This window comes from Syngnathus leptorhynchus, chromosome 11, assembly GCF_054491065.1.
Source record: "Syngnathus leptorhynchus isolate UIUO chromosome 11, UIUO_Slep, whole genome shotgun sequence".
Taxonomy (NCBI): domain Eukaryota; kingdom Metazoa; phylum Chordata; class Actinopteri; order Syngnathiformes; family Syngnathidae; genus Syngnathus; species Syngnathus leptorhynchus.
The window spans coordinates 5,279,486-5,307,403 of record NC_141205.1 but is presented as its reverse complement, the minus strand read 5'-3'; the positions used below and the strand labels follow the sequence as shown (position 1 = coordinate 5,307,403).

Genomic DNA, 27,918 nt, shown 5'->3' with positions numbered 1-27,918 from the left:
ACAAAATGTAGATTAGAATGCTTGTCATTTTTCTATCACGTACGCACGAAGCATTAAAAATGTGCTTGATGTCACACAAGCAAAAGCAAAACAAGTTGTGGCCAGATGACATCGGACAAGCATCCAACGCGGTTGCCTTAATCACGTGACCACCTTGTCTGCTGCTGGCTGAGTGAAGCGTGTTAGCAGGTAATAACGGGATTTTCTTAAACATATTTTCGCTTATTTTGCGCACTATTTCACAACGCGTTCAACTGATTTTATTGAGTGTACTTGGCGTACGTAGTCGGTCGCCTGCCAGGGCCATTTTCCTTCATCGAGGCTGTGAGAGGTGTCTTTCGCAATTTTTCTGTTGTCTTGGTTTCCCAGCGAGCAATGTCGTGATGGGATTGTGTTCCGCTCTAAGGCCTTCTTCGTTTCTTTCGATACACTTTGCCTCGTTGCTTGTTTGTCTTATTTTGGATGGTTGTGTTATCGGTGTTTGTAAGAATGACGTGATCTGAAGATAGGGCAACTCTTAAACGAACTGATTAGTCGATCGATTAGTAGCAACTCTGACCAGATTTAGATAGCATCAATTGCTAACGTTAGCTTCACCCCAGCTGCCTCCGAGACTCGCTCGCCTGGTGTTAGCATGTTAGCGAGCCTGCCTCGCTGGCGAGGACAAAGAGGCCCCCGGTATCATAATCATCAAGTTTTTCGTTTTTATTTAACCGTAACGCTACTACGACATGAATTTTCATCGTAAAGTCTAATGTAAATTCATTAAGTCACGCAGGGGCTGTAAATAAGTCATTCCATTTGGGTGATGTTAGCGTTACTCTAAACATTCGTCCCCTTGGCTATTCCCAAATAAAGGACATTCAGAGGAATGTTGTAGTTTTTGTGTGTATATTTGCTCGAATGTCACCCCTAAATGAAACTCATTTACTTTGGCTTAAGTCAGCAAAACCAAACCATTTTATAATGAATGGGCTTTATTGTCAAGATCACGACAATAATAAAATCCCTAATATGGATTTGATTTGTAAATGAACGTGATTGCTTGCTGAAATGATTTTGTCAAGCATACGATTTGAAATGTTTCTTACTTAAATCAAGCCAGCTTCTTTGCGTTAGCTTTGTTCAGTTCAGCAGCCAATGGTGTCACTGTGTTTTTAATGACGTCACTCGGCCGATGTAAACTGCGCTGCTATTGTTCTCGCAACTGTCAGTGAGCAGAAGGATAAAAGTTAACTTCGCATTTACGTCGTGCAGATTTGTTGAGTTTTTATTCTGTTAGTATTATGCAAGAACTAGAACTATCTGCTGGCAGGTATCAACATTTCATTAAGAAATGTATGCATCCAAAATAACTTCTTTGTAGTATTGTGTGCATTATGCCTCTTCATTATTTCCTGCTGCAGAACACACGGACTTTTTATTTTTTATTTTTTTTATGCAAGTAGACACTAGGTCACTCTCCCTCCTTGACCTAGATATTCAGCAATGCTGTTACATCACCAGACCAACTGTGTCCTACTGTGTAACACAAATATGTTGCTATGTTATGCTGGAGCAGTATGAACATAGTTGTGAGTTTTCTTTTGTTTCTTGTTTCCTCGGCAGGATTTTCTATTTTGTACATACAGAGTTTTGTATATACTGTATATGATGAGCTTGCTGGGCAGCGAAAAGGCCCGGGGCCCTCGTGAAAAAGTGCCGCCTGCTGCCACCCACACATCTCAACCACAGAAACAGATACAGGTGAGAGTCTGCAGCCAGGCAAATATCGAAGGAACACTCACTTCATAGCTTTTTTTCCTTGCCAGGGGACATGAAATCATTATTACTAAAATTGTGAACAATATGTAGAACATTTAAAGTAATTCATGAAGGCTTTCCTCTTTTTAAAAAAAAAAAATGAAATAAGGTGAAGCGTTGTTTCGTCAACTGTAATGTTTTTTTTGTGTGTGTGTTCCAGGCTACTGCTGAACAAATCCGGCTTGCCCAGATGATCTATGACAAGAATGATGCTGACTTTGAAGACAAAGTTAATCAGGTACAGAATCAACAATCATTTGTATGAATGGCTAACAAACTGATGGAAGAAACCACTGACTCTTCTTCACCAAATGTTTACAACTTCTTTATCTGCTTGGTATTTCCATAAGCTGATGGAGGTTACTGGCAAGAACCAGGATGAATGTATGGTCGCGCTTCATGACTGCAATGAGGATGTGAGCAGAGCCATCAACTTCCTCCTGGAAAGCACCTCGGATATGGTAGGCTTGTGCCATTTAAATTTCCCTCCCATTTTTTTTTTTTTTTTTTTTTTTGAATGAATTGAAAAACCTATCTGTTATTAACCCGCACCAAACTGCGACATGGCAGCTTCAAATTTTTTTTTGCTGCCGCTTTGTGTTTAGACCTCATGGGAGACCGTAGGGAAGAAGAAGCCGCTGGTCAAGGAGGCTCCTTCGGAAAGCAAGGAGAACAAGGAAAACCGGGAGAAGAAAGGCGACAGGGAAGTGAGCAAGGGCCGTGCGTCATCCAACCGCAAGGGCAAAGGCGCCAATCGGAGCCGCCAGGGTATGTAGCGTCTCGATACATTTCTAGTCCCCCACGACTGGCGCGGTTGTCGCCTTCATTTTGGCACGCGTATTCGTATCAGGTGCTGCTCGTCCTGCAGAAAACGGCGTGGAGGTGGCACCGGTGGACAAAGGCTCTGATCGAGGAAGGAGGGCAAAAGGTGGTCGAGGTGAGATGGGAAATTTTTTAATTCCAAAATAGCATTATACTCATCACTTGAGTGGCTCTTGCAAATGTTTGGCTAATGTTTACGCAGGCTCGGGCGGTCGCGGTAGAGGAAGAGGACCAGCAACCAGCAGGTTCTCAGCCCAAGGCATGGGGTATGTCAAAACTCAGCCAATATTGGCAATTTATTATTCGATCACACCAAATAATTTATGACACAACTTCAGCTGAGGCTTTCATTTGAAATCTGTAACATGAGTCCCGCATTTATTATTTCCCAGAACTTTCAACCCCGCGGACTATACCTCAGAGGCCGGGACAGGGACCACACAGAGTGAGGCTTGGGACACTGCGGCTAACAACAATACAGATGAAATGGGTTTGTGTTGCGTGCAAGGATACAGTCTTCGTTGATGCAGGTGGCATCTGCTCAACCTTTTATTGACACCCTCTGCGTCTTTTACCTTATTCGTCCCTGACATGTTGTTTACTTTTGTTTAGCTAACTGGAGGAACCCGGTTGAAGACTACGGACCCGAAGACTGGAGTGAGGATGTTAGTGTGAGTCTTCACGAAAAGTCTGTCAGCAAAATGACTGATGTTTACGTCATATTCTTTATTTATTTTTACTTGGGCCTATTTGTGTTTTATGACAGCTCTCGGAGACAAAGGTCTTCACTTCCTCATGCGCGCCTCCTGCTGAGAATCATATCACTTCTGGCCAAAGGTGAATAACTGACATGTTAAATAAATTACAGTGTGAATTTTGAATGCATTAAGTTTGAATTAGCTTCCTTGCACACAAAAGTCAGCTCGGGATTGTCGAGTTCACATGCGACTCTCAAGAGCTTAAGCAGCACTTAAAATGGAAATCCAACTTTTTGAACCGTTTTGACCTAATTGTCGTTTTGTAGTCTGGACCTAGCCTCTCTGCTGCAGAAGCCTGTAGTAGGTGGAAGAGAAGCACCCGCCTCCTCCTCCACCTCGCAGAGTCTGGTCTTCACCAACTCTCACCACCATCCTCCACCGCCACAGCAGCAACATCAGCCTCCCCCGAGCCGCAGCACTGCCGGTGGCACCAGCTATGCTCATGCTGCTCTGGTAAACCCAAAAAATATTTAGAAAAAATTGATAATATATAACTCATGCCTTTTACTTTTCCCTGTGCCAGTCATCAGTTCTTGGTGCTGGTTTTGGAGACCTCGGGCAAGCCAAGCGGCCTCCACCCAGTGCGGGAGCGCAAATACTGGAACAGCTTAAGGGTCCAGGCTTGGGTCCTCTGCCGTCGTCCCAGATGGCACATCCTTCCAACACCCAAGGCAGCCCTTCAATCGGTCGCCTGCCGAGCCTGGGCGCGCCAGTACCTCCACACTCTTCGTCCAGCTGGGACATGAAGGCGACCGAATCAAACGCCACCACGCTGTCCTCACAGTTCAGCCGTATGTTTTCTAGCCAAAAGCCTTCTGCTGGAGACTGACGTACAAGCGTGCCTCACTGTATGTTTGGGTGCATCTGTAGGTGAGTTTGGCCTCCAGCCAGAGCCTTCGCTTGTGCTGAGTCAGCTCATCCAGAGGCACAGCGGCCCCTCCCTGCCACTGGCGCGCCAGCCCAGTCCACCATCTCAACAACAAGTGGCCCCCGCGTCCGCCTCCTCTGCTCCCCAGCACAGCGGCACGTCGGCGGGCCCAGCCGCGGCGGCTGCTGGTCCTAAACATTCGGTCCCCGGCGCCGGATTGGATGCTCACAGCTGCGGGACGTCGCAGCAGCGGGCTCAGCTGAAAGGTCAAAAACGAAGGATACCTCCAACATCAAAGGTAAAGTTGTTGCTGACAATCAAACGGTGGGCGACAGACAGTTCAGTTCAATCTTCATGTCGGAGTACGTCTTGTGACAGATCCCCTCGACAGCTGTGGAAATGCCGGGCTCCACTGATGTCCCCGGTCTAAACCTTCAATTTGGAGCACTTGACTTTGGCTCCGAGTCTGCTTTACCAGAGTTTGGAGTTATGGACAACGCTGTCAGTGCCGCTTCCAGGGAATCCACGCCGGCCCCTGGCCCGGTAGTGCCCGCGTCAGGACCAGGGACTCAGAGTCAGACAAGCATGTACTCCAAACCCCTCGGGTACTGTTAGATATCATTGTTTTAAAATCGCACTGTTATCTCACGAAATGCGTCAAACAAACAACTCATCCTTGTCTCGTAGCGAGTCACTGGGAAGCTCTCTCTCTGTCGACCTCCCTCTTCCCCTGTCGTCGTCTGAGCCGGTTTATCACGCGTCCTCGACGGCACTCCCCAGTCTTACGCCCTCGTCGCTGGGGCCCGTCAGCTCCGGCACTCCCTCGTCATCGCTGACCACATCGACCATCTCGTCCTGTTCCGTACCTCCCTTCTCCACGGTGGGAGGAAGCTACGATGGCTCCTTGCCACCTCAAGCACGACTGGCCTTCTCCCAGAGTAAAGAAACGCCTGGACCAGTTATGGTGAGGAGAAATCAGATCCAGAAGTTTATCATTGACCTCTAATTGGTTTCAATTTAAAAATAAAAACAATTTTTTTCCCCCTTATCCTAGAATGGTCTGAATGGAGTAAGGACATCTGCAGCTTTAGACAGTATGTTACCTCGCACAAATCTATTCATAGTTCCCAGTACATACAATAAGTTGTTTTATACAAGCGTTGCCATACTGTTTCCTCAGCAACCTCCACACCAAAGCCCGACTCTCCGTCTCTCAACGCCAACACCAACTGCGCTCCGCCACCCTCCTCCTCCCACTTAACCCCCTCCACATTGCCTGTGCAGAGCTCCAGCACACTCTCCAGCCTGGCGCAGGAGCTTCCCTCAGCTGGCCAGCTCAGCGTTCTCAACAGGTGACACGCTCATTTCATCGCTATCACAAAACGAGCGAACAACTTGAATCCTTTGGACAATTGTTTTTGTGCTTTGTGTCTGCAGCCATGTCAACAACAGTCATTCCTCAGCTCTCGGCTCCAGTTCTCTCACTGTAAGTATATTTAGTAGCTTTGAATTTCGAGGGTCGTTACGTTTTACAAATTTGGGGAGACATCAACTTTGTAGGAATGTGATCATTTGAGGATGATGCCACTTACTGAGGCTAAATCTTGATAAGTGTATAAAGATACCAACAAGCATACCGTACGTGGGCAAAGCAACTTTTGTGTCCTTCCTCAGTACACAAGTGTCGACAGCAGCAGCGTGAGCGCTCTCACTCCCGCCTCTACGTCCTACACGTCGTCGCAACCTCCGCCTTCGGCGCTTCACTCGGTCCACAACAGCAGTAGCAGTGGCGGCGGCATCGGCCATCTGGCCAACATGTCCGGCATGAGCGGCAACATGAGCGGCGCCGGCGGACTTCATTCCGCTGCCACCAGCGCGGCGGCGCTGGGATTCGGCTCCAATGGAGCTACCGGCACATCCAACCTCTCTGGACCAAGGACCGCACCCTTGCTGTCCTCCTCCACTGGTAAGCAAGAAAAGAAAAATGTGTGCTGGTAATAGTCATCGGGTCGGGTAATGTATGTTATTTTGTTAACAGGTAAAGCCCCACCAAACTTGTCCCAAGGCGTTCCTCCTCTGCTGCCTAACCAGTATATCATGGGCCCAGGGGGACTGCTCCCAGCATACCCAGTAAGGGTCACTGTGCAGTGTTTTTGATAACAGCAAAAACTTCTCTATGCTCCTTGAGAGTGTTTTCATTTTGTGTGGCCGTTGGTCTCATATCGCAGATTTTCACTTCCAGTGGTTTGGAGTGGTATTCTGAGCTATTCCAAAGATGTCCTCTTACTTCTCATGTACACTCTTAAATAAAAAAAAAAAATAAAAAAACTGTTGACACATCAGATATGAAATATCTGTATCTTTCACAGCAGATTTACGGCTATGAGGATCTCCACATGCTCCAGTCCAGACTACCAATGGTAGGTCTTAAATCTTCATCGCTCCAATTGACTTGAGTAGTTGCTTTGGAGCGGCTCCCAATCTTGTTTTGCGCCCTCAGCCCTCCCTGCAGGATTACTATGGAATCACATTCCCCGGCCCCACCGCCACTCTGTCGAGCAGAGACGGGAGCCTTGCCAACAACCCCTACTCAGGTAGAGGAGTACTTTGATGGTCATTGGCCACATCTATCTTCATCAAATACATCCATACTCCTGACAGCGGGGCTGATAAGTCTGCCTCTGTGTTCAGGTGAAGTCACAAAGTTTGGAAGGAACGACTCCACCTCTCCTGCACCGCCCACAAGCCTGGCAGCCCAGCAGCAGCCCCCACAGGGCCAGAACCAAGGTCCGAGCCAGAGCCAGCCTCAGCCTCCTCAGGCCCAGCCGCAGGGCCAGCACCACAGCAGTCAGCAGGCCTTCCTGCCTCCGGGCTACAGCTATACGGGGCTGCCTTACTACGCCGGCGTGCCCGGCGCCGTACCCAGCGCCGCCGCCTTCCAGTATGGCCCCACCATGTTCGTTCCCCCGGGGGGTCCGGGACCCGCCTCGGCCAAGCAGCACAGCATGGGTCTCAGCCTGGGGAACCCGTCTGCCAGCCCGTTCCAGCAGCAGACGCAACAGCAGCCCAGTGGCTACGGCCAGCACACCTTCAGCTCAGGTACCGTTGTTTTTAATATATTGTCCGTTTTTGATCAACAAATACATGAGGGGAGGAGCTAAAAAAAAAAAAAATTAATAGCGTATTAAGTATCAACGATCAGGGCGAAAAGTCACAATTACATTAGTCGTTACGTTGGTTCTTTCCTTTTTAGGGTATGAGGAGCTGACAGCAGGACCAGCCGGAGTGGACTATAGTAAAGGCTACAATTCCTCCTCTCAGGCACAAGCCAAATCTGCTGCTAGCGGGCCCGGTAAAGGTAGGAGACATATTCAACAGCTCCACCGATTTGATCATTGTTTTTGGGTGTTGATCTCGTTTGCGGTTGCACTTGCAGGGGTTTCGGTGACATCCAGTAACTCCGGTGTGCCAGACATCAGCGGAAGTGTTTACAATAAGACCCAGGTGAGCTTTATCCTCTATTTTACTTTCCAATCCAATTGTACCGAGTAAGTGAAGGTCTGTTGAGTTTGTACCAAGGCCAAGCATTTTGTCCCCCAAAAAAATGCTGGGAGGTTTTGGTCACAAAGTTTCTGTATTTTCTTTCTTCTCGCCCTTTAGTCTTTTGATAAGCAGGGTTTCCACGCAGGGACCCCCCCTCCCTTCAGCCTGCCATCTGCGCTGGGGGGTCCAGGACCCCTGAATCCTGGAGCAGCCCCCGGAGGTTATGCACCGGCACCCTTCCTTCACATCCTGCCTCACCAGCAACCACACTCGCAGCTGCTGCACCACCATCTCGCTCAGGATGGACAGGTAATACTTGCACTGAGCTGGTGAACCCCTTGGAGACCCACTTGCGAACATGAATTGTTGTTGGGCAGGGGTGGGCAATTGTGGTCCTCTCTAATATGTGCATTGCTTCCATGTTCAGGGTGGTCCAGGTCAGCGTGGACAGTCCAGCGGCCTGCAGCAGAAGAGCCAAGTCAATAAGTCGAGCTACGGCAGCTCCCCCTACTGGGCCAACTGAAGTCGCTACGCTGTGTGTATATGCATGTGAGTGTGTGCGTGACAGGATGATACATTTGTGTGTGTGTGTGTGTGTGTGTGTGTGTGTGTGTGTGTGTGTGTGTGTGTGTGTGTGTGTGTGTGTGTGTGTGTGTGTGTGTGTGTGTGTGTGTGTGTGTGTGTGTGTGTGTGTGTGTGTGTGTTGTGCGCGGGAGTGCATGCGGCACACTCATGCGTCTGACTGATAAAACAATGGAGGGACAAACCATTTTACAACAGAAGCTAAAACACACTACCACCGCCTCTCCTTTGCTCTGTATATCCCCTTTTCAAATTTATGTCTGTTGTATGTATAATATATTTATGTATGTATTTATACAGTATATATGTATTAGTAGAACATGAAATGTGGTTTTCTGCATTTAGTTTTTTTTTATTTTGAAGGGCATTTTATTTAAAAAAAAAAAATGTGGAATGAGAATGCTTAATCATGAAGTTGGTGAATATACTTGAACACAAAGCATCATGTGATGTAGATTCCTTTTTGTATGCATACATGAACTGAGAACGATGTATATAGAATATAAGCATCATTTTCATGACTGAGGCCATTTTTATTTTTTAGAAGAAATGTTTTTGTAATTTTGGTCTCCTGCATCTGTGAATCCTTATTTGAAGTGTGACTTGAGTTGATAGCTTGATTTTGGGGTTGTTTTTTTTCTGCAGTTTTCCCTCCATCTGTCTGTCATTCTTCAACTTCTAATAGTTGGCTGCTCACCAGCCAGGCCTTGATGTCATTTTAACATTGGTTTAATCTTTGTCCAAATTAAAATGTAAACTGTTTGAGTGACTCTTGGTGATTTGTTCGTCTTGTCATTTTCTTTAAAAAAAAAAAAAAACTTACGTGGTCATTTTTATTTAAAAACGGACATTTTATTTTTTTTAACAAACGGTGCTCTGAAAACTAATGTTGGCTTGTGAGTGAACGATTCGTTCAAAAGAACAAATCTTTTCCTGTGTGGTGTACCTAATAGTGTCCCAAGCGACGTCACATCAAACAGCCAATCAGAAAGTGGGGGTGAGGCCGGGTGTGGCACTTTTCACTTTCATTGAAGCTTTGACTATGATTTGTCCCTAATGAAGTGGCCTGTGATTAGGTACACCTGAAAATGGCGGTGTACCTAATGGAGTGTCCTAATGACGTCACAAATCAAACAGCCAATCAGAAAGTGGGGGTGAGGGCGGGTGTGGCACTTTTCACTTTCACAAACTTTTTCCCTAATGAATTGATTAGGTATACCTGTGTCCATGTGACGTCACAGATCAACCAGCCAATCAGAAAGTGGGGGTGACGGCGGGTGTGGCACTTTTCACTTTCACTTAAACTTTTTTCCTAATAAAGTGATTAGACACCTGTGTCCATGTGACGTCATAGATCAACCAGCCAATCAGAAAGTGGGGGTGAGGGCGGGTGTGGCACTTTTCACTTTCACTTAAACTTTTTCCCTAATAAAGTGATTAGGTACACCTGTGTCCATGTGACGTCATAGATCAACCAGCCAATCAGAAAGTGGGGGTGAGGGCGGGTGTGGCACTTTTCACTTTCACTTAAACTTTTTCCCTAATGAAGTGATTAGGTACACCTGTGTCCATGTGACGTCACAGATCAACCAGCCAATCAGAAAGTGGGGGGTTGTTTGGGTGTGGCACTTTTCACTGTCATTTAAGCTTTGACCATGATTTTTCCCTAATAAAGTGGCCTGTTATTAGGAACACCTGAAAATGGCGGTGTACCTAATGGAGTGTCCGAATGACGTCACAGATCAACCAGCCAATCAGAAAGTGGGGGGTTGTTTGGGTGTGGCACTTTTCACTGTCATTTAAGCTTTGACCATGATTTTTCCCTAATGAAGTGGCCTGTTATTAGGAACACCTGAAAATGAAGGTGTACCTAATAGAGTGTCCGAGTGACGTCACAGATCAAACAGCCAATCAGAAAGTGGGGGTGAGGGCGGGTGTGGCACTTTTCACTTTCATTTAAGCTTTGACCATGATTTTTTATTATTTGATTTATTAAAAAAAATTGTATGTCTGTATGTATGTATGCATGTATGTATGTATGTATGTATGTATGTATGTATGTATGTATGAATGTATGTATGTATGTATGTATGTATGTATGTATGTATGTTTGTATGTTTGTATGTATGTGTGTGTGTATGTATGTTTCAGAAGAAAAAAATTCTTTACTCGCTCTCTGATTGAAACATTGTTTGACATAAGAAAAAATGCATACCTAAAAATAAAAATGATAGAATTGGTTGGTGACAAATTTCACCAAGACAAAAGCTGGTATGTATATATGTATGTATGTATGTATGTATGTATGTATGTATGTATGTACGTATGTATGTATGTATGTACGTATGTATGTATGTACGTACGTACGTATGTACGTACGTACGTACGTACGTCCGTACGTACGGACGGACGGACGGACGGACGGACGGACGGACGGACGGACGGACGGACGGATGGATGGATGGATGGATGGATGGATGGATATATGGATGGATGGATGGATGGATGGATGGATATATGGATGGATGTAATGTAAGTATCCATCCATCTTGATGTCTTATTAGTCATAATTTACAAGGACAGTAACTCAACTCCAAAACAGTCAGACCTCACTGAAAGAAAATGATTCCAAATCAGCCCTGCAATTAAGTTAAATAAAATTTTATTATAAAGTATGTCACAGACAATATCAAAATACAAAACCACAAACATTACACTACTAATGTAAGAATAAACGCTTACATCTTACAACAAGGATTGTCACACACATTTAGTTTAACTGTACAATTCTGTTTATTGGCTATTATGGTCCACTGTACGTTTTTGAAAGATAAACAGCACCCTCTAGTGGAACACATCCTCCCTGCACTATCAGGCTGTTTAGTGCTGCATTCATTTATTTGTTCATATTCTTTTCAAGTATCACTTTTAGGGACTGTATCTATGCAACACTTTCAGTCAGGTTTGGGTGTGGCACTTTTCACTTTCATTTAAGCTTTGACCATGATTTTTCCCTAATGAAGTGGCCTGTGATTAGTTACACCTGAAAATGGCGGTGTACCGAATAGTGTCCCGTGACGTCACAGATCAAACAGCCAATCAGAAAGTGGGGATGAGGGCGGGTGTGGCACTTTTCACTCTCACTGAAGCTTTGACCGTGACTTTTCCCTAATAAAGTGGCCTGTTATTAGGAACACCTGAAAATGGCGGTGTACCTAATAGTGTCCGAAAGATGTCACAGATCAACCAGCCAATCAGGACGTGGGGATGAGGGCGGGTGTGGCACTTTTAATTTTCACTTAAACTTTTCGCCTAATGAAGTGGCCTGTTATTAGGTACACCTCATGGACACTTCAATAGGTACACTACACGAGGTAAAAAAATAAATGAATAAATAAGTGTAGCGAACGATTCGGTGAACGATTCAGAAGAAATCTTTTGAGTTTTTTTCTGGATTGTCGGTGTATTGTGTGATGTATAAGGGTTGTTTCCACGGGATGTTGTAATAGAGAAAAATGTGTGCGTTGCCGTTGTCGACATCACCATGCTTACTTTTTTTAGGGGGTCTGGTGTATTGTTTAGTTATTGAAGTTAAAAAAAAAAAAAAAATTATAACGGATCAGTGCGTATGTGGGGGAACGAATCGTTTGAACGAAACTTTTGAGTTCTTTTTTCTGGGTTGAGTCGTTGTATTGTTTGATGTATACAGGTTGTTTCCACGGGATGTAATATAGAGAAATACGTGTGTTGCCGACATTACCGTGTTTGCTTGTTTTGGTCTAGTGTATTGCTTAGCTGTGTTATTGAAGCAAACAAATAAAAGCGGATCAGAGCGCACGTCGGGAAACTATTAGTTTGAACGAATCTTTCGAGTGCATTGATTCTAAAGTTTCAGTTCACTTTAAGAACTGGAATGCACTTCACTACTAAAGACTTCATTTATGAACTATGACCTGTATAGAAAAGTAACTTTCCTAACAGATTGCTGCGCCGCACTGTCATTAACAGAGATAAATTAGTTTCATGAGACATTGGAACAAAAAAAGTATATAACTTTTTTGTTAAGAACTTAAAATTTATTTACATAAGTACATGTACATTTGTAATAATGCAAGGCACGGGAAAGTATCTGTACAGTCCCAAAAAAAAGGACATGAATTAAATGATCTATACACAAAATTATAATTCAGACTGGAGTCAGATCCATTTCATTCTTCACTACAAATTTTTTTTCTTTTTCTTTTTAGACACTGGAGTTTCCGGGCTGACTTCCACTTGCTCAGTTTTAATGACGCCCGACTTTCGTTTCTTTTTCTTGGCTGGCGTGTCAGTGTCCTCCTCAGTCTTTACCACAGCAGCCTCCTGGGGCTCAGACTTGCGTTTCTTTTTCTTGGCAGAAGCATCACCTGCTCCCTCTTCTGCAGCCAATGACTCAGCCTTGACTTCCACATTGTCCTTAGCCACACGTTTCTTTTTCCCGGGTGTTTTGGAGTCACCATTAGCCTAGAATTAAGACAGCCAATTTACCTTTTTTTTTTTTTTTTATTCATGTAAGCTATCAAAAATGATGAGGCATGTATTTGCAGCAAGTTATTTCAAATTGTATGACTCATTTCAGTGATCAAGCCCATGGTTTTGGGCCTGCCAATGGTTAAGAGTCAAAGTTCTCTTGCATGGTGTTTTCTGAGACCAAACCACAGGCAAGGGGTCAGACCTCCTATCAAACCAGCGTGATCTATTTACGTAGGAGGCTCAAGTACCTTGATGTCACCATTCTCTTCTCTGTTTTCAAGGAGCGCTTGCTTCTTTTCACTCTTCTTGCGCTTCTTTTCCTGTTTGCGCATCACCTCAGCAGCCGTGGTTGCCTGTTAGAGACCAAAATGATCAACACACTGTGGGTCATTACTTTGGAAAGCTTCATAATTAATGACGTGTCAGGCTCATTAAATCAGTTTAACCCTCAGTTTTTAATCAGGAACAACTTGATCATCATCCACAGCGTTAACTGCACAAGTGACGATAAGAAGTGAACTCACCTCTTTCATGGCCTCTTTCATCACATCGACATTCTTACGGGGTAGGTCGCCAGTCTCTAAGAAAGCCAGGCGCTCCTCCACCTGTTCACGGAGTTTGTCACCAAACACGCAGGTGGGCAGTTCTGAAAGGAGACCCAAAATGAATCTTAGCGGAGCAACAAGAGTTTCAATAAATGTGTAATATTTTAATTGCGACCAAGCTCAGAAAATATATTCTCAACATCAACCCAGAGGATGAATGCTGCTGACGAAAAATATTTGAATTAATCATCGCAGAGTCGACCCGAGAAGTATAAATGGGCATTTGAGGTCTCTCACCGGAGAAGCAGTCGATGCGCGAGGCAATGCTGCACTTGTTGGCCAGGTACCTGGAGATGCGGCCCTTGTTCTTGACTGCGGCGCGGCCGATGAAGGTTGAGTGGAAGATCAGGCCGTACTTGGGCGTGTTGCCGCGAGTCTTGAGGGCTCTGCGGGAGATTACAGCTGCTTTCACAATGGGGGAGCGATTAACGTGAAATAAAGACTGATGAACCAAAGGCCGGTGTTGACTTTGGCAATTTGGTAAGCGCAATGCAAATTCTGACAAGGTTTTGAAAAGTTATTCTGTGGCAAGCTGCTCCTCTAACCATTTTGCTCTCATCTATCTCAGTGCTGCATGTGGTTGCTCAGACTTTGGGATGCAATGGGGGGGGCGGGGATCGCTCCCGACAAGACCAAGCGGTCTTCTCGGGTCACCCCGCTCTGCTCCGGCCCAGCCCTGCCATCACTGCAACCACAGCTTTGCCCCGCAGGGAGGGGCGCCCCAGGTACCTGAACAGGGCCTTCTCCGCTCCCAGGATCTGGACGGTGGAGGCAGGGTACTTTGCCAGGTTGGTCAGACTGCCGGCGTGGGAGATCAGACGAGCGCCAACCTGGAAAACACAAATACTGAATGATGGGAGCATTTTTTCTTCAGAAGAAATATGCCCAGCAAGACAAGTTGGACCATCAGCACCAGTGGTTTCTCCGCACAAGCAGTCAGAGGATTGACAGATTGGTATAAAACATCATCGGTCTCATTTGTTGCACGAAAGCAGGGAAATCCAAGCAGCTCACCACGTCTCCGATCAATGAGGCCAAGTTGGGGGCCACTTGGCTCATCTTGGAGCGCAAGTACTCTTGCAGCTCCAGACGATACGCTGCCAGAGACACCACGCGATTGGAGAACCTCTCGATGTTGATGAGGTCAATAGGCGAAATGTCCATTCCTGCACAAAAAAAAAATAAAAACGTCAGGGTACATTCATTCGGAAACATGATTGCCTATTTGTCACAGTGACACACTGTATGCGAGAAAGACGAACTGTTTCTCCCGACAGGATCCGCAGTGAGGATGATTGCCTCCACTACAGGTTTATGAGAGATTTTCTCTACCCCTCTGTGTCTATCACCAGAGACATTTGTTGGTCCAAGGTGAGTGTTTTAAAGGGCGCGGTTGGCAAACGCATCACATCAGGACTAACCCATTGAGGAGCGGGACGCGTCGAGGATGGCCTGCGCCCTGGCGTTGTCCATGACCACCTCCTCCAGGCTCGCCACACTCTCATCCGTCAACTCCTTCCGGTTACCGATGAGCTGAGCCAAGCGGCAGTACAGCGAGTTTTCTGGCACGATCCTCACTAGCTCGGGGAAGTGGTAACCGTACCATTCGCTGAAAAGGAGATCAATGTTGTTTTGGTTCTTTCTTACTCTGATCAGAGTTTCATTTATTTCTTCTGCCAGCCCAACGTTTTCCACAAGAAATTTGTACCGGGCTTTCGAGCATAACAACTACAATATTGGGCAATTCACTTACCGGACACGCATGGAGAACGTGTTAATGTCCTTGTCGAGCTGATCCAACAGCGCAATGGACTGGATGATCATGTTGTCCGCCCGGTTGACATTAAATTTAACCTTGGCTCGAGAGTAACTGTGACCTAGGCCCAGCTGGGCCTTGGAGGCCGCCAGAGCTGTCAACCCCTTTACCAGCATGTGGAAGTGAAGGCGAATCCCTGACAGAACACACAGGAAAGCAAAGCAAAGGTTGGATTTCATCAATTTGAGCCATCATTCATCATCATGCGAGGAAACGGCTGTTCAGATTTTCAGTATGAACCTTCACAGGGAGTCAGGGTTATACAGTTGCATCAAACGAGCCGTGCATGTTTTTTTTTTTTTTAAATGCCCATCTGAAGCACAAATTCAACATGTCATCACAATAAATACAAACCTCTTGTTAATTCTGCCACAACACCACTGGTCTGGATGGAAAAACCAAATTCCTCTTGTAAGGCAGCACCAATTTTGGCATCTCCGACTCCCAGTGTTGCTTTCTTCTTTACAGATTTAGGAATATTAGTCTCAAGGAACAACTTGAGGTCAGCATGAACCACCCCTGCAAAAAGGAAGGACAATTTAAAGCTCGATTAAGTGACTGTAAAAGTAGCCCATCACAAGGATTTGACTGATTTTATCCAAGCGACCCCCATTTCAACCAAGAGGCAACTCTGGGACCGTTGCTTTGGTGGCGTATTATCTAATTTAGCGCCAAATGGCTATACAGGCTATTCATTTGCATCTGTATGTCTATTTTGGTAATTTCAGCTCCATTTGACATAATTTGGATGAGTTTATGATTCACAAAATTTGTTGGAAAATAAACAAAGTCTAATTTAATAAAAAAAAAAAGTCAACTATTTTTTTTATTTCCAATGTCACGGTCTACCTGCAATTTCCTCCACGAACCACTAGAGGGCCGTTTTGGTGCCATGTGGCACCACATTGCCTCTAACCGGTAAGTTTAGGTATTACAGCAAATCTCTGATTTGACAAAAAGTATTTTTCTTTTCCCTCCCTACAAGTACCCTCAGATGTTCAGGTTTAAAAGGCTGTCAGCACAATCATTCAGTGGATTGACAGATATGAAAACATCACCACATCTGAGTAAAATAAGGCAATTACTGATGGGATAAATATTCTTGCATGAGTTTATACTCAATGCAAGTTAACTTACCTTCAGAAATAGCATTTATGTTCTCCAGGGCAGTTTGAGCCGACTTAAAAGGGAAAAAGGCAGCCAGGCTCACCATGCTGTTGAATTTGGCCAGACTCAGCACACTCTGCTCCACCTGAAACACACACATGGCATTGAGTCTTGCAAGAATGCGACAAACTAAAAAGTAGCGAGGTAATTCAACCTACCTGAGGTAGCAGCATGCTGATCTCCTCGACTTCTTTGACTGCAAACAACGCATAGCCAGAGGCATGCTCGAACAACACGTGCAACAGTACCTTAAATGCAAATATTGAATCGTTAATTTTTTTTATCAATAATCCAGGATGGGGTTTGTTCTGGCTTAAATAGTTTCTTGCTTTACGGTTTGCTTTTGAGCCAAGCAATTTTGAACTCTCTGAAGCACTAAGGATTTACACTGCATTAAAAATACAATCTACGAAAAACTGGTTAAAATAAGATAAAACTGGGAAAGAGCATTATATAACTGACTGTGTGTTAAAATGGAAACCCATTGCAGATCATAATATGCAAGGCAAAGTATATCATTCGGACCACGTCGGTACACCGCGTGTTAACCACGTGTGCAAACACTTTTGGGTGGAGCAACACGCAGCTAATGTATGCTACAACAAGTTTAAAATCTGTTATCTGTAGACATCTAAGCATAAAATCTTAAGATTTTATAGTTCTACAACATAAGAAGCTGTTCATTTACTGTCAGCGAAAGCGATTCTTTGGTTGAAAGCGACGTGACTCACTTTCGCGCAAAGACAGTCTGCATGAGCGGCTAGCTTAGCTTAATAGCTTAGCTCAGACGGAAAAGGCCTTGAAATGGCCAGATGAAAACGACGACTTCTTGGTAATATGCATAGCAATAATTGCACGTCAACAATACTGAGAAATGCTAAGTTTGCAGCCAAGTCACTCATATGTCTAACTTTTTTTTTTTTTTTACCATGATCGATGAATCTCAGCTGCACACGTCGCGTGTGCGTTCCGATGCTCGTCCTCTGTTGGAAAGACAGCACAGTCACTCTCGTACTCGATTTCAAGGAACCCGAATATCGCGAGACCAGAAAACATCGCGAGATAGAGTAAAGAAGCTGGTTTGCTTCTCGTGCCACCTAGTGGTTGTATAAAAACAACGTCAAGGCGTTACACGTTACTTTAGTAATGAAAGGCATTACTAAAGAGGGCAAAACCTCTGGTTAGGAGCCACGTACTGGACTCCTGTTAAAAAAATAGTCTGGAAGCCTGCAGTATAAATAAATAAATAAATAAATAAATAAATAAATAAATAAAACACAATTGCACAGATGGTACCTAACATTCAGGAAGTGTAAATTTCATATAAGAGTTCTGACGTCAGGCCTACATTTCATTTTGCCAATGCACACTACTTATGTACTTGAATCATTGGGATACAATGACGGTGTGACGTTTTTAGACTGTTTCTCCAGAGTGTTTTCTAAAATCTCACCACCTTGCAGGAACACGGTCAAGTGGTGGATTTGAGGAAAAGCATCATTAACTTCTGGAGCGTTGCAGGGTTTCTTAGGAGCACACGCATGTGAGGCTTTATGTGCGCCACATTATATTACTGGCATGTCATAAATGTCACAGCATGTTGGCTTATTCTTAGAAGCAGACAATTTATGACCAACTTCTGAGGACACACCTTCACACAGATGAGATGTGGTATGCAAGATTAAGTCATATTTTTCTGCAATGAGTTGATCAAAAAGCAAATCTGCTTCCCCAAACGACAACATTCTTATACATTGAGTCAACCCAGCTCTCCTTCCACGAAAAAAAAAAAAAAAGCCCAATTCATGCTTAATATCTTTGTTTCCATGAGTCTGGATGAGAATGTTTGCGGAGGAGCCTGTTGAGGAGCGGATGTCAGGGAGGATGGTAAAAAGCTGGGCCATCAGGAGCACCTTGATATAAAGGCTGACGGGGACAAGTTCTCATTCAGACAGAAGACGCTCTTCTCATCTTTTAACGCTTTGGGGACCAACTGACCAAGCTGACATGTGAGCATGTAACATTTTGTCGTTTACTTCTCTTGTCTTGACACGATTGCCACAGGAACATATATCTTCTAGCGTGTATGGAGCAGTGTTGGAGTTGATGAGATCCAATGAGCTTGTTCATCTTTACATTTTCCCAGCACAGAGCGGATTGAGCATGCGTGGAGCTGTTACTGTCTGCGTGGTACTGGCGTGCCTTGTGGCATTGCTGGTTGAGAGGACACAAGGACACATCACCTTCTTCAGCCCCAAGGAGATGATGTTGATGAAAGTAAGATGATTGGATTGAATTTGAATAAGTCATTTGAAAGTAGTTTGGAAAAAAAAGTTCATTGATCAAAATATTTTGTGTTTGGGGGTCTGCACTCCAGGAGCGCGAGGGTAGAAAGGACATGGAACCTCGGTCGGAGGACGGACAGTTTGAAGAAGTTGCCGTCCAACAGCTTCCCCAAGTGGAGCATGGTGGAAATCCAGTGCGTGTACAACAGACGCCATCCTTGTGCCGTGTGATACTAAATGTTAATTTTCTGTGTATGCGTATAGGACAAAACAGTGGACATCACCGTGCGTCTTTCACCCAAACAGCTGGACCATGTCGCTCCTGTGCTCGAGGAGCTCATCCATGAAATGTAGCGACAGTAAGGCACTTTACTGTTCCAGAACTAAAATCTTTCTTGACCTTTAAGTGACTTCATGAATCAAAGAGGACTCTCGTGCAGAAACTTGAAAATAATAATAATTGGGTCCTCTCCGATTTTTTGTCTTTAGAGCCGAGTGATGTGCTGGGGAACAGAAGATAAAAATGCTGTATGAATTCGTCAAAGAATGAATGCTCTTATATTTTCTTTTAATACATTAGTCAATAAAGGGAAAACACTCTTTAACTAAATAGAGACTATGTTGTATTTTCCACACCGCACCAACTGAAATATTCCGCAATAGTAATAGAAAATTGCAATTTATTATGTTTTTTGTAACAATCGCTACAAGGATCATTTTTATGTAGCTCACTTTCATTTGGTCCAAGTTTCAAAAACCCTGCTATTATCAATCAGATATTCAAATGTTATATACACCCTTTTCAATATTTAAAATTTTAAAACAGTATACAGTTTACAAAGTTGCATGAAATATAACTGAATGAACCTGAGTGTTCGAAAGCCTGAACAACACTTGAACAACAACACACACATGAAAGTGGAGCTCCTTTCTGTTATCAGGAGAAGCATTGTTTCACAGCTTGGATGTGAGTCTTTCGCAGATCTCAAAGTCCTTGACTGCCAGGGCTGTGTCTCGGGCTAAAGGGGCGGGGAGGACGAGAGAGCAGTCGCTGTCAAAATACTTTCCACTTATGCCTTCTGCTTCTTCTGACACGGCGCAGTAGATGACGCTGACTGCCCCCTCCTCTGCGGACTGCGGAGATGAGAAAGTATGGTGAAATAAAAACAAACCAAAAAATCTATTTGAATGCTGAAACCTGACATCCAAAGCACTCACCTTGAAAAAGAACTGTCCAATGAGGCTGAAGATAAAACGAATTCTGAAGGGATAGTGTCTCATCATTCCCGTCAGGACGATACCAGGGTGGACTGAATTGGCGGTGACGCCTCCATGAACATGACCCACGCACACATGCATGTAAACCAAATGACCAAAGCTAATCAATAGAATTCAAAGTCATGGTAGTCCAACCTGATCCTTGAAGCCTCCGTGCAAACTCATTCGTGCAGATGATATTGTGCAGCTTGGTATGATTGTAAACCCGATCAAGGCCGTAAGTTAGATTTTCCCCGTGAAAATGAGAGAAGTCCACTTCACCCTTTTTGTGGTTGACAGAGCTGACGGTGACAATACGTGCTGGAGCTGAACGTTTCATCAGGTCTGAAAGAATCAGAAGGGTGAGGGAGGGGGGTGAGTAGCCTGCTTTTCACAAATAAACCTTTTATTTCATTCAAACCTCAATTGACACAAGCAGTAATAGACATTCTCGAATCGTACCAACTAGCTGGTTGGTGAGAAGAAATGGCCCCAAATGATTGGTTGCAAAAGAAACATCGAGTCCATCTTTGGTCATCTGCCGGGGTAAACCTATCGGAGGGAATTGAATATACAATTCACAATGTAAACATGAAAAAAGGACACATAAACTGACATTTCCACATTCTTAAACATTTTGGGGAGCTGATATGATGTGATATATCACAAATATGATGTGGGATTTATATTTCAGCGTCAGCGTATCTATCACCTGACACTCCAGCATTGTTGACGAGGATGTGAAGGGCGGTTTCTTCCTCCAGAATCGTTTTAGTAAACTCTCTGACAGATGCCAAAGAAGAAAGGTCCACCTGATGCACGTGGACGTCAGGGTTTCCTGTTTTTGCTTGAATTTCTTTCGCCGCTGCGGCCCCACGGGACACACTTCGACAAGCCAGAATGACACGGGCACCCCTGCGAGCAAAGTCCATGGCGATGAACTTTCCGATCCCTATGAGCAGCAAAAAAAAAAAAAAAAACAGTAGCAGTGTAATCATTTGGTTTTAATGACGGTGTTGACAAAAATGCAAAAACTCTTGCATGCTGATACTATCAAACAACACACAAATTCTTCCACCTGAAAATCATTTGTTTAGACTAGCTGGAAACAGTAATGTAAAACTTGTCAAGATAAAAAAGTAGACTAGAGTTAAAAGTATTATCAACCAAACTGAGCATAATTTAATTTTGGTCTAGTGTATTATTATTATTTTTTTTAATCCTAACATCAATTTGAAAACAGAAATGGTGTTTTGAAGTTGTTGATGCATGTATTTTACCCAAAAGGAGACGCAGCTTTATTATGTAAAGCACTTTGAATATTCTCGTACATAAAATGTGCTATACAAATAAACTTGCCTTGCCTAACTTTCCATTTGTGTTATTATGGCTGAAAAAAAAAATCATGGAATCATGAGAGCCAAGCAGACCTGAATTGGCCCCTGTCACTATCGCCGTCTTCCCTTTGAGCTGCGTGGGACAAGCGCGTGGGTCCCAGGGTCCTCTCCGCTGCGAGCGCACCACCATCCACAGCAGCATCGTGATTACCATCCACAGCGGGTGAGCGATCACATCCAACCAGCTCATTGTATCAGCCAATGTAGTTGCAGAAGCACAAACGGATAAGTTCTGGTCCTCAGGCTGCTTGTGAGTTTGATGTATGACAATGTGGGCCAGTCCACGTCGAGTAGGCGTGACCACGGAGTGCTCATGACCAAGCAACTGTATGTAGTTGCTGATTCATCAAGGCTGTCGTAATTGGTTGACACCCAAAGCGGGAAGTTTGCAAACTTTTTAGGTCATTTTTATATCCGTCATTATCTTTCAGCAGGTCACTGTTGCGTTAGATGCCACCAGTGGAACCTGTTGGGCAAAGTTTTTGTTTATTGGTGGCACGCATGATGCCCTGCCTATCTCACATGTGTGCAAAGATTGCACTTTTATCAACTCAAGTCCAGCAGTATGCGCAGCACGAGATTAGGCTTCAATCGTTTCAAAGCCAAATAACAAACTCGCTGACTAGGTCCGCAGAAGAAGATTGTCGCCCGACCTCTGCAATGTTGGTCGCAGAGCTCCACATGAAGCTCCACGCTGTGGAGGCAAAATCCTGTTTGCCTCACCTTATGTAATTATCTGCTGTTGCAAGGTAGAAATCTGCCCAGGGGTGGGCTAGATTACGTGTTTGGTATTTTTGCAAACCCAATCAAGCCATTTTAAAATAGGTTGTGGGTGTGAACACACCAGACCCCGCCCCCTCTAAATGAATGGATAATTCTATGAACATTGATTGACTTTTTATCTCCTCTTTACCATCACTGTGGTGGTATTCTAAAAGTTTTAAAAGTAAAAGGTTTTAGCGATCACAAAATATTTAGAGTCATTTCAATGTTTCAGTGTAATGCTACACCTTATGTGATTTATTATGTGAGTCATTGTCCAGTGATGTTAAGCAGATGTTTGAAATAAGTTTACACACTGGCCAACTATTGGAGGCCGGAGCTGTCTGTATGGCAGAGTGAGCATATCCGGGGGGTGGGAGGGAGAGGAAGATTGTGTCACCGCTATAAAATGTGGACCCAATTGCACTGTGTGATGAAGACAGCAAGAGACCGAGTGAGGTGCTCACAGTTCGTGTGAAATTAGATCAGAGAACTGCAGTGCCTGTTGGGGAGGCGACCAATTGTATTTCTGGAAGCACGTGGGCAGCATGGTAGTCCTACAAGTCTGAACTCTGGATCTCTCTGAAGTAAGCTTTATTCTTTTCAAAAATAGTCTTATAAAACAAAAGAGGCCAAATGAGAGAAATGGTCAAACTACAAGAAGAAGAAATGAAGGACTTTACACAGTCAGCAAATCTAGGAATCGCTCTGCGAAAAGCACCTCTTGTAACCCGAACCTTTCGATTAAGGAATGAAATTATTCGTGTGGGACTTGCTGAAACTCTTTGCACCTATGTCATGATGGTAAGAAGTTGTTTCTTCATTCTTTGTGATAAAATTGACATCCTTTGGCAACAAGATATTGAAAAAGGTTTGGACTTTTATTTCAGCACATCAAAGCAATAATGATGATAATTATTAGCACGTTTGTGATCTTGATTCAAAGCCTCGTGCCTCCAAACACGTTTTTTTGTGTTTGGGGGAAGTGAGAGAAGATTCAAGGAAAAGGTCAGGCAGCGGGCCACGTGGAAGGGGTCGCCAGAGTCACATGTTTGCTGTTCCAATCGATGCCAAATTTAGAACAAGGAGTTACAATGTGACGCCCAGAGGCAAACGTGCGACACATGTCATAAAAGTTGTAACTACAGCAACAAGACATGTCCTGAGCTTTGGTGTGCACCCCCATCTTGTACTTTGACACTCTGCTTACGTTTTAACTTTAGGGTGCATGATTTGTGGGGGCGGATCTGCACATTTCCTGTTCCCTGGATGAATAGCTCAGTGTAAGGCTTTTCCACTCGATTTAATCGAAACGTCCGAGTTGGCGTCAGGGTTTTAAGTTCAGCTTTTTTTTTTTTTTTTTTAGCCCTAGTTTGAAAGTGACTCGTCAGTTATTTTGTCTGTCCTTAATCGTCACTCTGAACAGTCTGGTTTCTGTTTCCAGGTGTTTGGCCTTGGTTCTGTGGCACAGGTCACGACTGGACAAGGAGAATTTGGACATTACATAAGCATCAATCTGGGCTTTGGGCTGGGTGTTGCAATTGGGAATCATGTAGGAGGCAAAGTTTCAGGTATAAAGGTTGCCTCATCTTCAAGCATAAAAAAATAAACACTATCTCTGCCATTATGTGCTTTGTTACTCCACCAGGGGCTCATATGAACGCGGCTGTGTCCTTCGCCATGTGTGTCTATGGCCGCCTGGCGTGGAGGATGTTCCCCGTCTATGTTTTCTCACAATTCCTGGGGTCCTTTTTAGCCGCAGGGTCGGTTTATGGTGTGTATTATGGTGAGTACACGCTGAATGAACAAGAGCGATTGGTACTAAGCGGTTTCTCCTTTCACATGACACAAAGATACCGATTGCCAATTTGATTTGTTTGCAGAGGCAATACACAACTATTGTGGAGGGAATCTGACTGTAACTGGCGTCAAGGCCACTGCTAGTATATTTGCCACTTATCCTGCCCATTACCTCTCCTTGTTGGGAGGATTCATTGACCAGGTACAAACTACTGGATTGACACTGATGACAAATAAAAAATGTAGCGTTGCACAGACTTTGATTGTGTTGTTGCCAGGTATTTGGGACAGCTTTGCTGCTGCTGTGCCTGTTGGCTTTGTCCGACCAGAAAAACAAACCAGCCGCGGCAGGCGGCGAGCCAACCGTCGTGGGTCTCTTGGTGCTATTAATCGGCATTTCTATGGGCAGCAACTGTGGCTACGCGATCAATCCCACCAGAGACATCGGGCCGAGGATCTTCACGGCCATTGCGGGTTGGGGGGTTGACGTGTTCAGGTATGAGGGTGGGGTGCTATAGGTACTCGGGCTCTAAGCCAATAAACATCTGTCTTTCTTGATAACAGTCTGAAGAGTTTTGAGAGTGAGGAGACATGTAATAATTTGCTTGTTGATCTTTGCAGGGCCGGAAACGGTTGGTGGTGGGTGCCCATTATCGCCCCGATGGTTGGAGCCGTATTGGGTGCGGGACTCTACAAGCTCTTGGTTGAACTTCATCATCCTCCACGCTCAGAAAATTGCACTGGACCAATAGAAAGAGTAGAGAAGGAGACTGCATCCCTGGAAAAACAAAATGCCGATTCTGATTTTTGTGTGTGAGAGGTTCCCAACTAATACGATGAGTGGAGCATGTCAAGCCGGGTGCACATGAGTAGCTGACACATTCCAAGATTGCTTTGATTGGACGATCCGCTAATAATGACGCAAACGTGGGACTCGCGTGTCTGTATCTTAGTTACTCGGTTACAATTTGCGTCACTTGCTAAGCTGCTTCTTGCAGCTGAAAGAGAAATGGCACTCAGCTAAGGCTTATTATGCAAATGTTCAACATCCAGGAGTAAGCCAAGTTGAAACCTAAAATATTTTTCTTGAAGAGTCTGCCGACTTTCATTAAGGATGCAAAAGTAGCTGGTCTAACTTTAGAGTAACTGAGTGTTACACTGACTTAAAATCCTACCTCCTTTAAGAGCCTTCAATACTATTCAGAGTAATAAGAACTTATCTATTATTCATTCAGGCAGACAGCAGTCTATGGGCAAAAAGTGAAAAGATAACCTCCATGTTGGAATCACTTGAAAAATAGTTGAGCCCAAAGTTGAGCCGAGAAGTCTTATTGCTTATGCGGCCACACTCCGTGGGCATTACAAAGTGAATAATCATCGACTGTATCTTTCCTGTGAAGCTATGCATTTATAAATAGCACCTGTCATATTGAAAATTTGACACTGTGACCATGTGATCAAGGAATAGCAGCTGTATTTTATTGTGAAGCTTCACAAGTTTACAGTCAAAACAGACATGTGATTGATGCATAGTTAATTTATCTGATATCTAGCATGATAGATCATAATTGATAGAGTACATTCAAAATTGTATTATTTACAGCAAATATCTCAAGCTTTGTAATAATATGCAAAATAAAATTCACTGATCTTAAAGGTGGTCATTGCTCGTGACTCTCTTAAAAGAAGTTTGAGCCTCAGTTATCAAGTAGTGTCCGAGAGCTGCTTGAAATATCATCATCAAACGGATCCGGTTTTATCGCTTCGCTGTGCCAGGTCTTCCACTGCTGCCGGGGCTTTTGGTACTGCTCGCTTGGCTGCACGGTGCGGACGGCTTCTTCTTAGGGGTGGGCACCTTGGCTTTGGCTTTAAAAGCCTTTGTGGGATCAATCTTGTTGATGTGAACGTCTCCGGCAGAAGGAGTCAGGTTGAGCTCACTTCTGAAGGTCAGCGGCTGGTATAGCGAAGACCACTGCTGCGGAGGGAACGGCGGGTGTTAGAGTTAACACACACAAAATATATGAATTAAAAAGAATTGAGAAACGAAAACGAGCAAGATTTAGATTTTTCAACACAAATCATGTGTCTGTTCATTACTTTGAATGTTGAATGAAACACTGTGCTTATCAAAATGGAAAAAAATAAAGTATCTCAATCTATCTGCTGGTGTATTAACTACTTTAATCTCTATAGAGTATTTTCAAAAGAAGTCAGTTTGCTACCTTGGCTTGCGGACTGGGGCCATAAGGTGTAAAAAAATATTGCCACTCAGGCAGGCCCAAGTGTGTGATCATGAGGCGGTAGTAAGAGGAGAAGGTTGAGGTTAAGAAATGCCAGCTAAGCGAGCGGTCCAGAAACCAGATTTCACTTTGCTGGGCGACCACACCTGAAAAAAGAAAAGAATGTTAAGTAAATTGTCAGGGCTCAGATATATTTTTAGACAAAAGACCTCCAAGAACACCTGGGGTGGAGTTTTTGTATACCAAGCACACTTGGCCATTCCCGCCACATGAATCCAACTCAAAGATGCGGCTCCGAGAATCAAAATGTGGAGGAGTGGGAGTATTTTCTGACCCTGTGAAATTACCAAAATAAATTTGCATTATTTCCTGGTGAAGACGATTACAGAATTTGACATATGAGTTGCACCACATTCTGCACTGCCCTCCTCCCAGTCTAGGTCAGCCAGTGATGGTGCATTCGGCAGAGAGAAAAATTGTGTTGGCTGGAGAAGAGTCAGCAACCGTCCCACACTGTTAATTGTCATGCATCCTAAGGGAACACATTCATCTGAAGGAGACACAAAAAACATTACCAAATATTACTAGAGGTATTTTAATTGCAGTGCATGTAAAATCCCATTTCCCAACATATATTGAGCTATGATGCATATTTTCAATTTAAAAAACACCACCAACAAACTCAATTATCAATTATCTCTAAAATCCGCATAGTCAGTGTGAAATCTGGTGCTCTTTTGTTAAACTAAAAGCGATTGCTTTTATATGGGTATCACACAATTGGGAATTTGTCATCGAACATTTCTGGCTTTTAATTGTTCTTCCACAATACATGGCCGGCATAGAATCGTTACCTACAGTACACTTGACAAACTCACATGGCAAAGTTGGGAATCACTGTTAGAATAATAAAAAAACAGATTCACTTGCCGTCTAGTTTGACGCTCCAAGTAAGTGTAAAGCCATCTGTTGTGAGATAAAAATCTCGTAGGTCCTCTGGTAGAATGCAATTGTTTTTCTGCGGAGGGGAAACAGATGTTTTTTCTTTTAAATAATCTGACATTTGATGCTTGACAATTGCATCTTATGGGTTGGGTTTCCTTCACCTGTTCCCATGAGAGCAAACTCCTTTTTTCTCCAGGCTCCCTCTCTGCGATGCGCACATCGACAACACCAGGCATGTTCTCTGGTGCAAAGAGAAATTAGATTTAGAATTTATTTGATGGAAGAAGCGTGACAGTGTATGTTGCAGATGTTGCTAGTTCCGACGCCGCATCAAAATACTCACCAAGGATTCGCGTGATGCCCAATGTCAGTCTTTCAGGCACACATTTAAATGACACGTTTTCTTTTGTCTCGTCCATTTTTCTACCAAGAAAAATCTTTATTAATTTCTAGAAGAGCAACCCCTTTGGTTTTGTCACGGTCACCAAGGTACACCGGCCACTGGCAACGCTTTTTCTTCTTCGCAGAGAGTTTATGATGTTCTACATCGCTGCCACCTTCCGGCGTCACTTAGCACTTGTACATGCCCTTTTATTATATAAAGATAATAATTGATTGTGTTCAACTTTCTTATAGTTTAGGATATTATCATCACGTCACGTGACCGTGCGTTCTGCAGGAAGCGTTTACGTCAGGACGTCTTGTCGCGTGGGTGCGTGTGAGGGGGGGGGGGGGGGCTGTGGGGGGGCGGGGTCC

General features: G+C 44.2%; 6 protein-coding genes and 2 non-coding genes across 14 annotated transcripts; 3 read left to right on the top strand and 5 right to left on the bottom strand.

Moving 5' to 3' along the window:
- The first annotated feature begins 96 nt into the window (after window positions 1-96).
- ubap2a (ubiquitin associated protein 2a) lies at window positions 97-9,138 on the top strand. Of its 3 annotated transcripts, none has more exons than XM_085923538.1 (27): window positions 97-189; window positions 1,609-1,746; window positions 1,964-2,041; window positions 2,154-2,264; window positions 2,409-2,571; window positions 2,654-2,740; window positions 2,828-2,891; window positions 3,018-3,115; window positions 3,238-3,296; window positions 3,392-3,462; window positions 3,650-3,836; window positions 3,907-4,174; window positions 4,254-4,549; window positions 4,630-4,856; window positions 4,939-5,215; window positions 5,306-5,345; window positions 5,432-5,603; window positions 5,689-5,737; window positions 5,926-6,217; window positions 6,290-6,381; window positions 6,624-6,671; window positions 6,752-6,845; window positions 6,943-7,350; window positions 7,505-7,609; window positions 7,688-7,755; window positions 7,912-8,103; window positions 8,222-9,138. In XM_085923538.1, the coding sequence occupies exons 2-27, from the start codon at window positions 1,651-1,653 to the stop codon at window positions 8,315-8,317; spliced, it is 3,738 nt and encodes a 1,245-aa protein (XP_085779664.1). In that variant the 5' UTR covers window positions 97-189; window positions 1,609-1,650; the 3' UTR covers window positions 8,318-9,138. The 3 variants fall into 3 exon arrangements, with proteins under 3 accessions (XP_085779664.1, XP_085779661.1, XP_085779662.1); XM_085923535.1 differs by having other exon boundaries at window positions 6,621-6,671; XM_085923536.1 differs by lacking the exon at window positions 97-189 and adding an exon at window positions 197-331 and having other exon boundaries at window positions 6,621-6,671.
- A 3,292-nt stretch (window positions 9,139-12,430) lies between these two features.
- Window positions 12,431-17,500, bottom strand: nop56 (NOP56 ribonucleoprotein homolog). Its single transcript, XM_085924805.1, has 12 exons — window positions 17,405-17,500; window positions 16,635-16,724; window positions 16,447-16,561; window positions 15,664-15,828; window positions 15,247-15,445; window positions 14,915-15,102; window positions 14,508-14,659; window positions 14,223-14,323; window positions 13,731-13,879; window positions 13,413-13,534; window positions 13,137-13,241; window positions 12,431-12,879 (listed from the first exon to the last, which is right to left on the bottom strand). The coding sequence occupies exons 1-12, from the start codon at window positions 17,405-17,407 to the stop codon at window positions 12,595-12,597; spliced, it is 1,674 nt and encodes a 557-aa protein (XP_085780931.1). The 5' UTR covers window positions 17,408-17,500; the 3' UTR covers window positions 12,431-12,594.
- On the bottom strand, window positions 13,308-13,374 carry LOC147048999 (small nucleolar RNA SNORD57). The gene has a single exon (XR_015067667.1). It is a non-coding gene; the product is annotated as a small nucleolar RNA SNORD57 (small nucleolar RNA).
- LOC147048998 (small nucleolar RNA SNORA26) lies at window positions 14,753-14,884 on the bottom strand. Its single transcript, XR_015067668.1, has one exon. It is a non-coding gene; the product is annotated as a small nucleolar RNA SNORA26 (small nucleolar RNA).
- Window positions 17,501-17,715: 215 nt separating the features above from the next.
- LOC147048995 (retinol dehydrogenase 11) lies at window positions 17,716-21,645 on the bottom strand. Its single transcript, XM_085923670.1, has 6 exons — window positions 21,449-21,645; window positions 20,731-20,970; window positions 20,481-20,570; window positions 20,175-20,363; window positions 19,980-20,089; window positions 17,716-19,895 (listed from the first exon to the last, which is right to left on the bottom strand). Exons 1-6 carry the CDS (start codon window positions 21,603-21,605, stop codon window positions 19,716-19,718), a joined length of 966 nt encoding a protein of 321 aa, XP_085779796.1. The 5' UTR covers window positions 21,606-21,645; the 3' UTR covers window positions 17,716-19,715.
- mlnl (motilin-like) lies at window positions 18,187-19,349 on the top strand. The gene is made up of 5 exons (XM_085923674.1): window positions 18,187-18,485; window positions 18,628-18,753; window positions 18,854-18,955; window positions 19,026-19,120; window positions 19,251-19,349. The coding sequence occupies exons 2-4, from the start codon at window positions 18,640-18,642 to the stop codon at window positions 19,113-19,115; spliced, it is 306 nt and encodes a 101-aa protein (XP_085779800.1). The 5' UTR covers window positions 18,187-18,485; window positions 18,628-18,639; the 3' UTR covers window positions 19,116-19,120; window positions 19,251-19,349.
- Window positions 21,646-22,622: 977 nt separating the features above from the next.
- Window positions 22,623-26,136, top strand: aqp7 (aquaporin 7). 3 transcript variants are annotated; one of them, XM_085923668.1, is made up of 7 exons: window positions 22,651-22,764; window positions 22,927-22,981; window positions 23,622-23,748; window positions 23,826-23,963; window positions 24,061-24,179; window positions 24,256-24,473; window positions 24,599-26,136. In XM_085923668.1, the coding sequence occupies exons 2-7, from the start codon at window positions 22,976-22,978 to the stop codon at window positions 24,792-24,794; spliced, it is 804 nt and encodes a 267-aa protein (XP_085779794.1). In that variant the 5' UTR covers window positions 22,651-22,764; window positions 22,927-22,975; the 3' UTR covers window positions 24,795-26,136. The 3 variants fall into 3 exon arrangements, with proteins under 3 accessions (XP_085779792.1, XP_085779794.1, XP_085779795.1); XM_085923666.1 differs by having other exon boundaries at window positions 22,623-22,981; XM_085923669.1 differs by lacking the exon at window positions 22,927-22,981 and having other exon boundaries at window positions 22,749-22,764.
- Window positions 25,443-27,814, bottom strand: tpgs2 (tubulin polyglutamylase complex subunit 2). 3 transcript variants are annotated; one of them, XM_085923671.1, is made up of 7 exons: window positions 27,506-27,814; window positions 27,324-27,403; window positions 27,148-27,235; window positions 26,627-26,767; window positions 26,439-26,552; window positions 26,200-26,363; window positions 25,443-25,952 (listed from the first exon to the last, which is right to left on the bottom strand). In XM_085923671.1, the coding sequence occupies exons 1-7, from the start codon at window positions 27,579-27,581 to the stop codon at window positions 25,734-25,736; spliced, it is 882 nt and encodes a 293-aa protein (XP_085779797.1). In that variant the 5' UTR covers window positions 27,582-27,814; the 3' UTR covers window positions 25,443-25,733. The 3 variants fall into 3 exon arrangements, with proteins under 3 accessions (XP_085779797.1, XP_085779799.1, XP_085779798.1); XM_085923673.1 differs by having other exon boundaries at window positions 25,443-25,949; XM_085923672.1 differs by having other exon boundaries at window positions 26,630-26,767.
- Window positions 27,815-27,918: the final 104 nt, after the last annotated feature.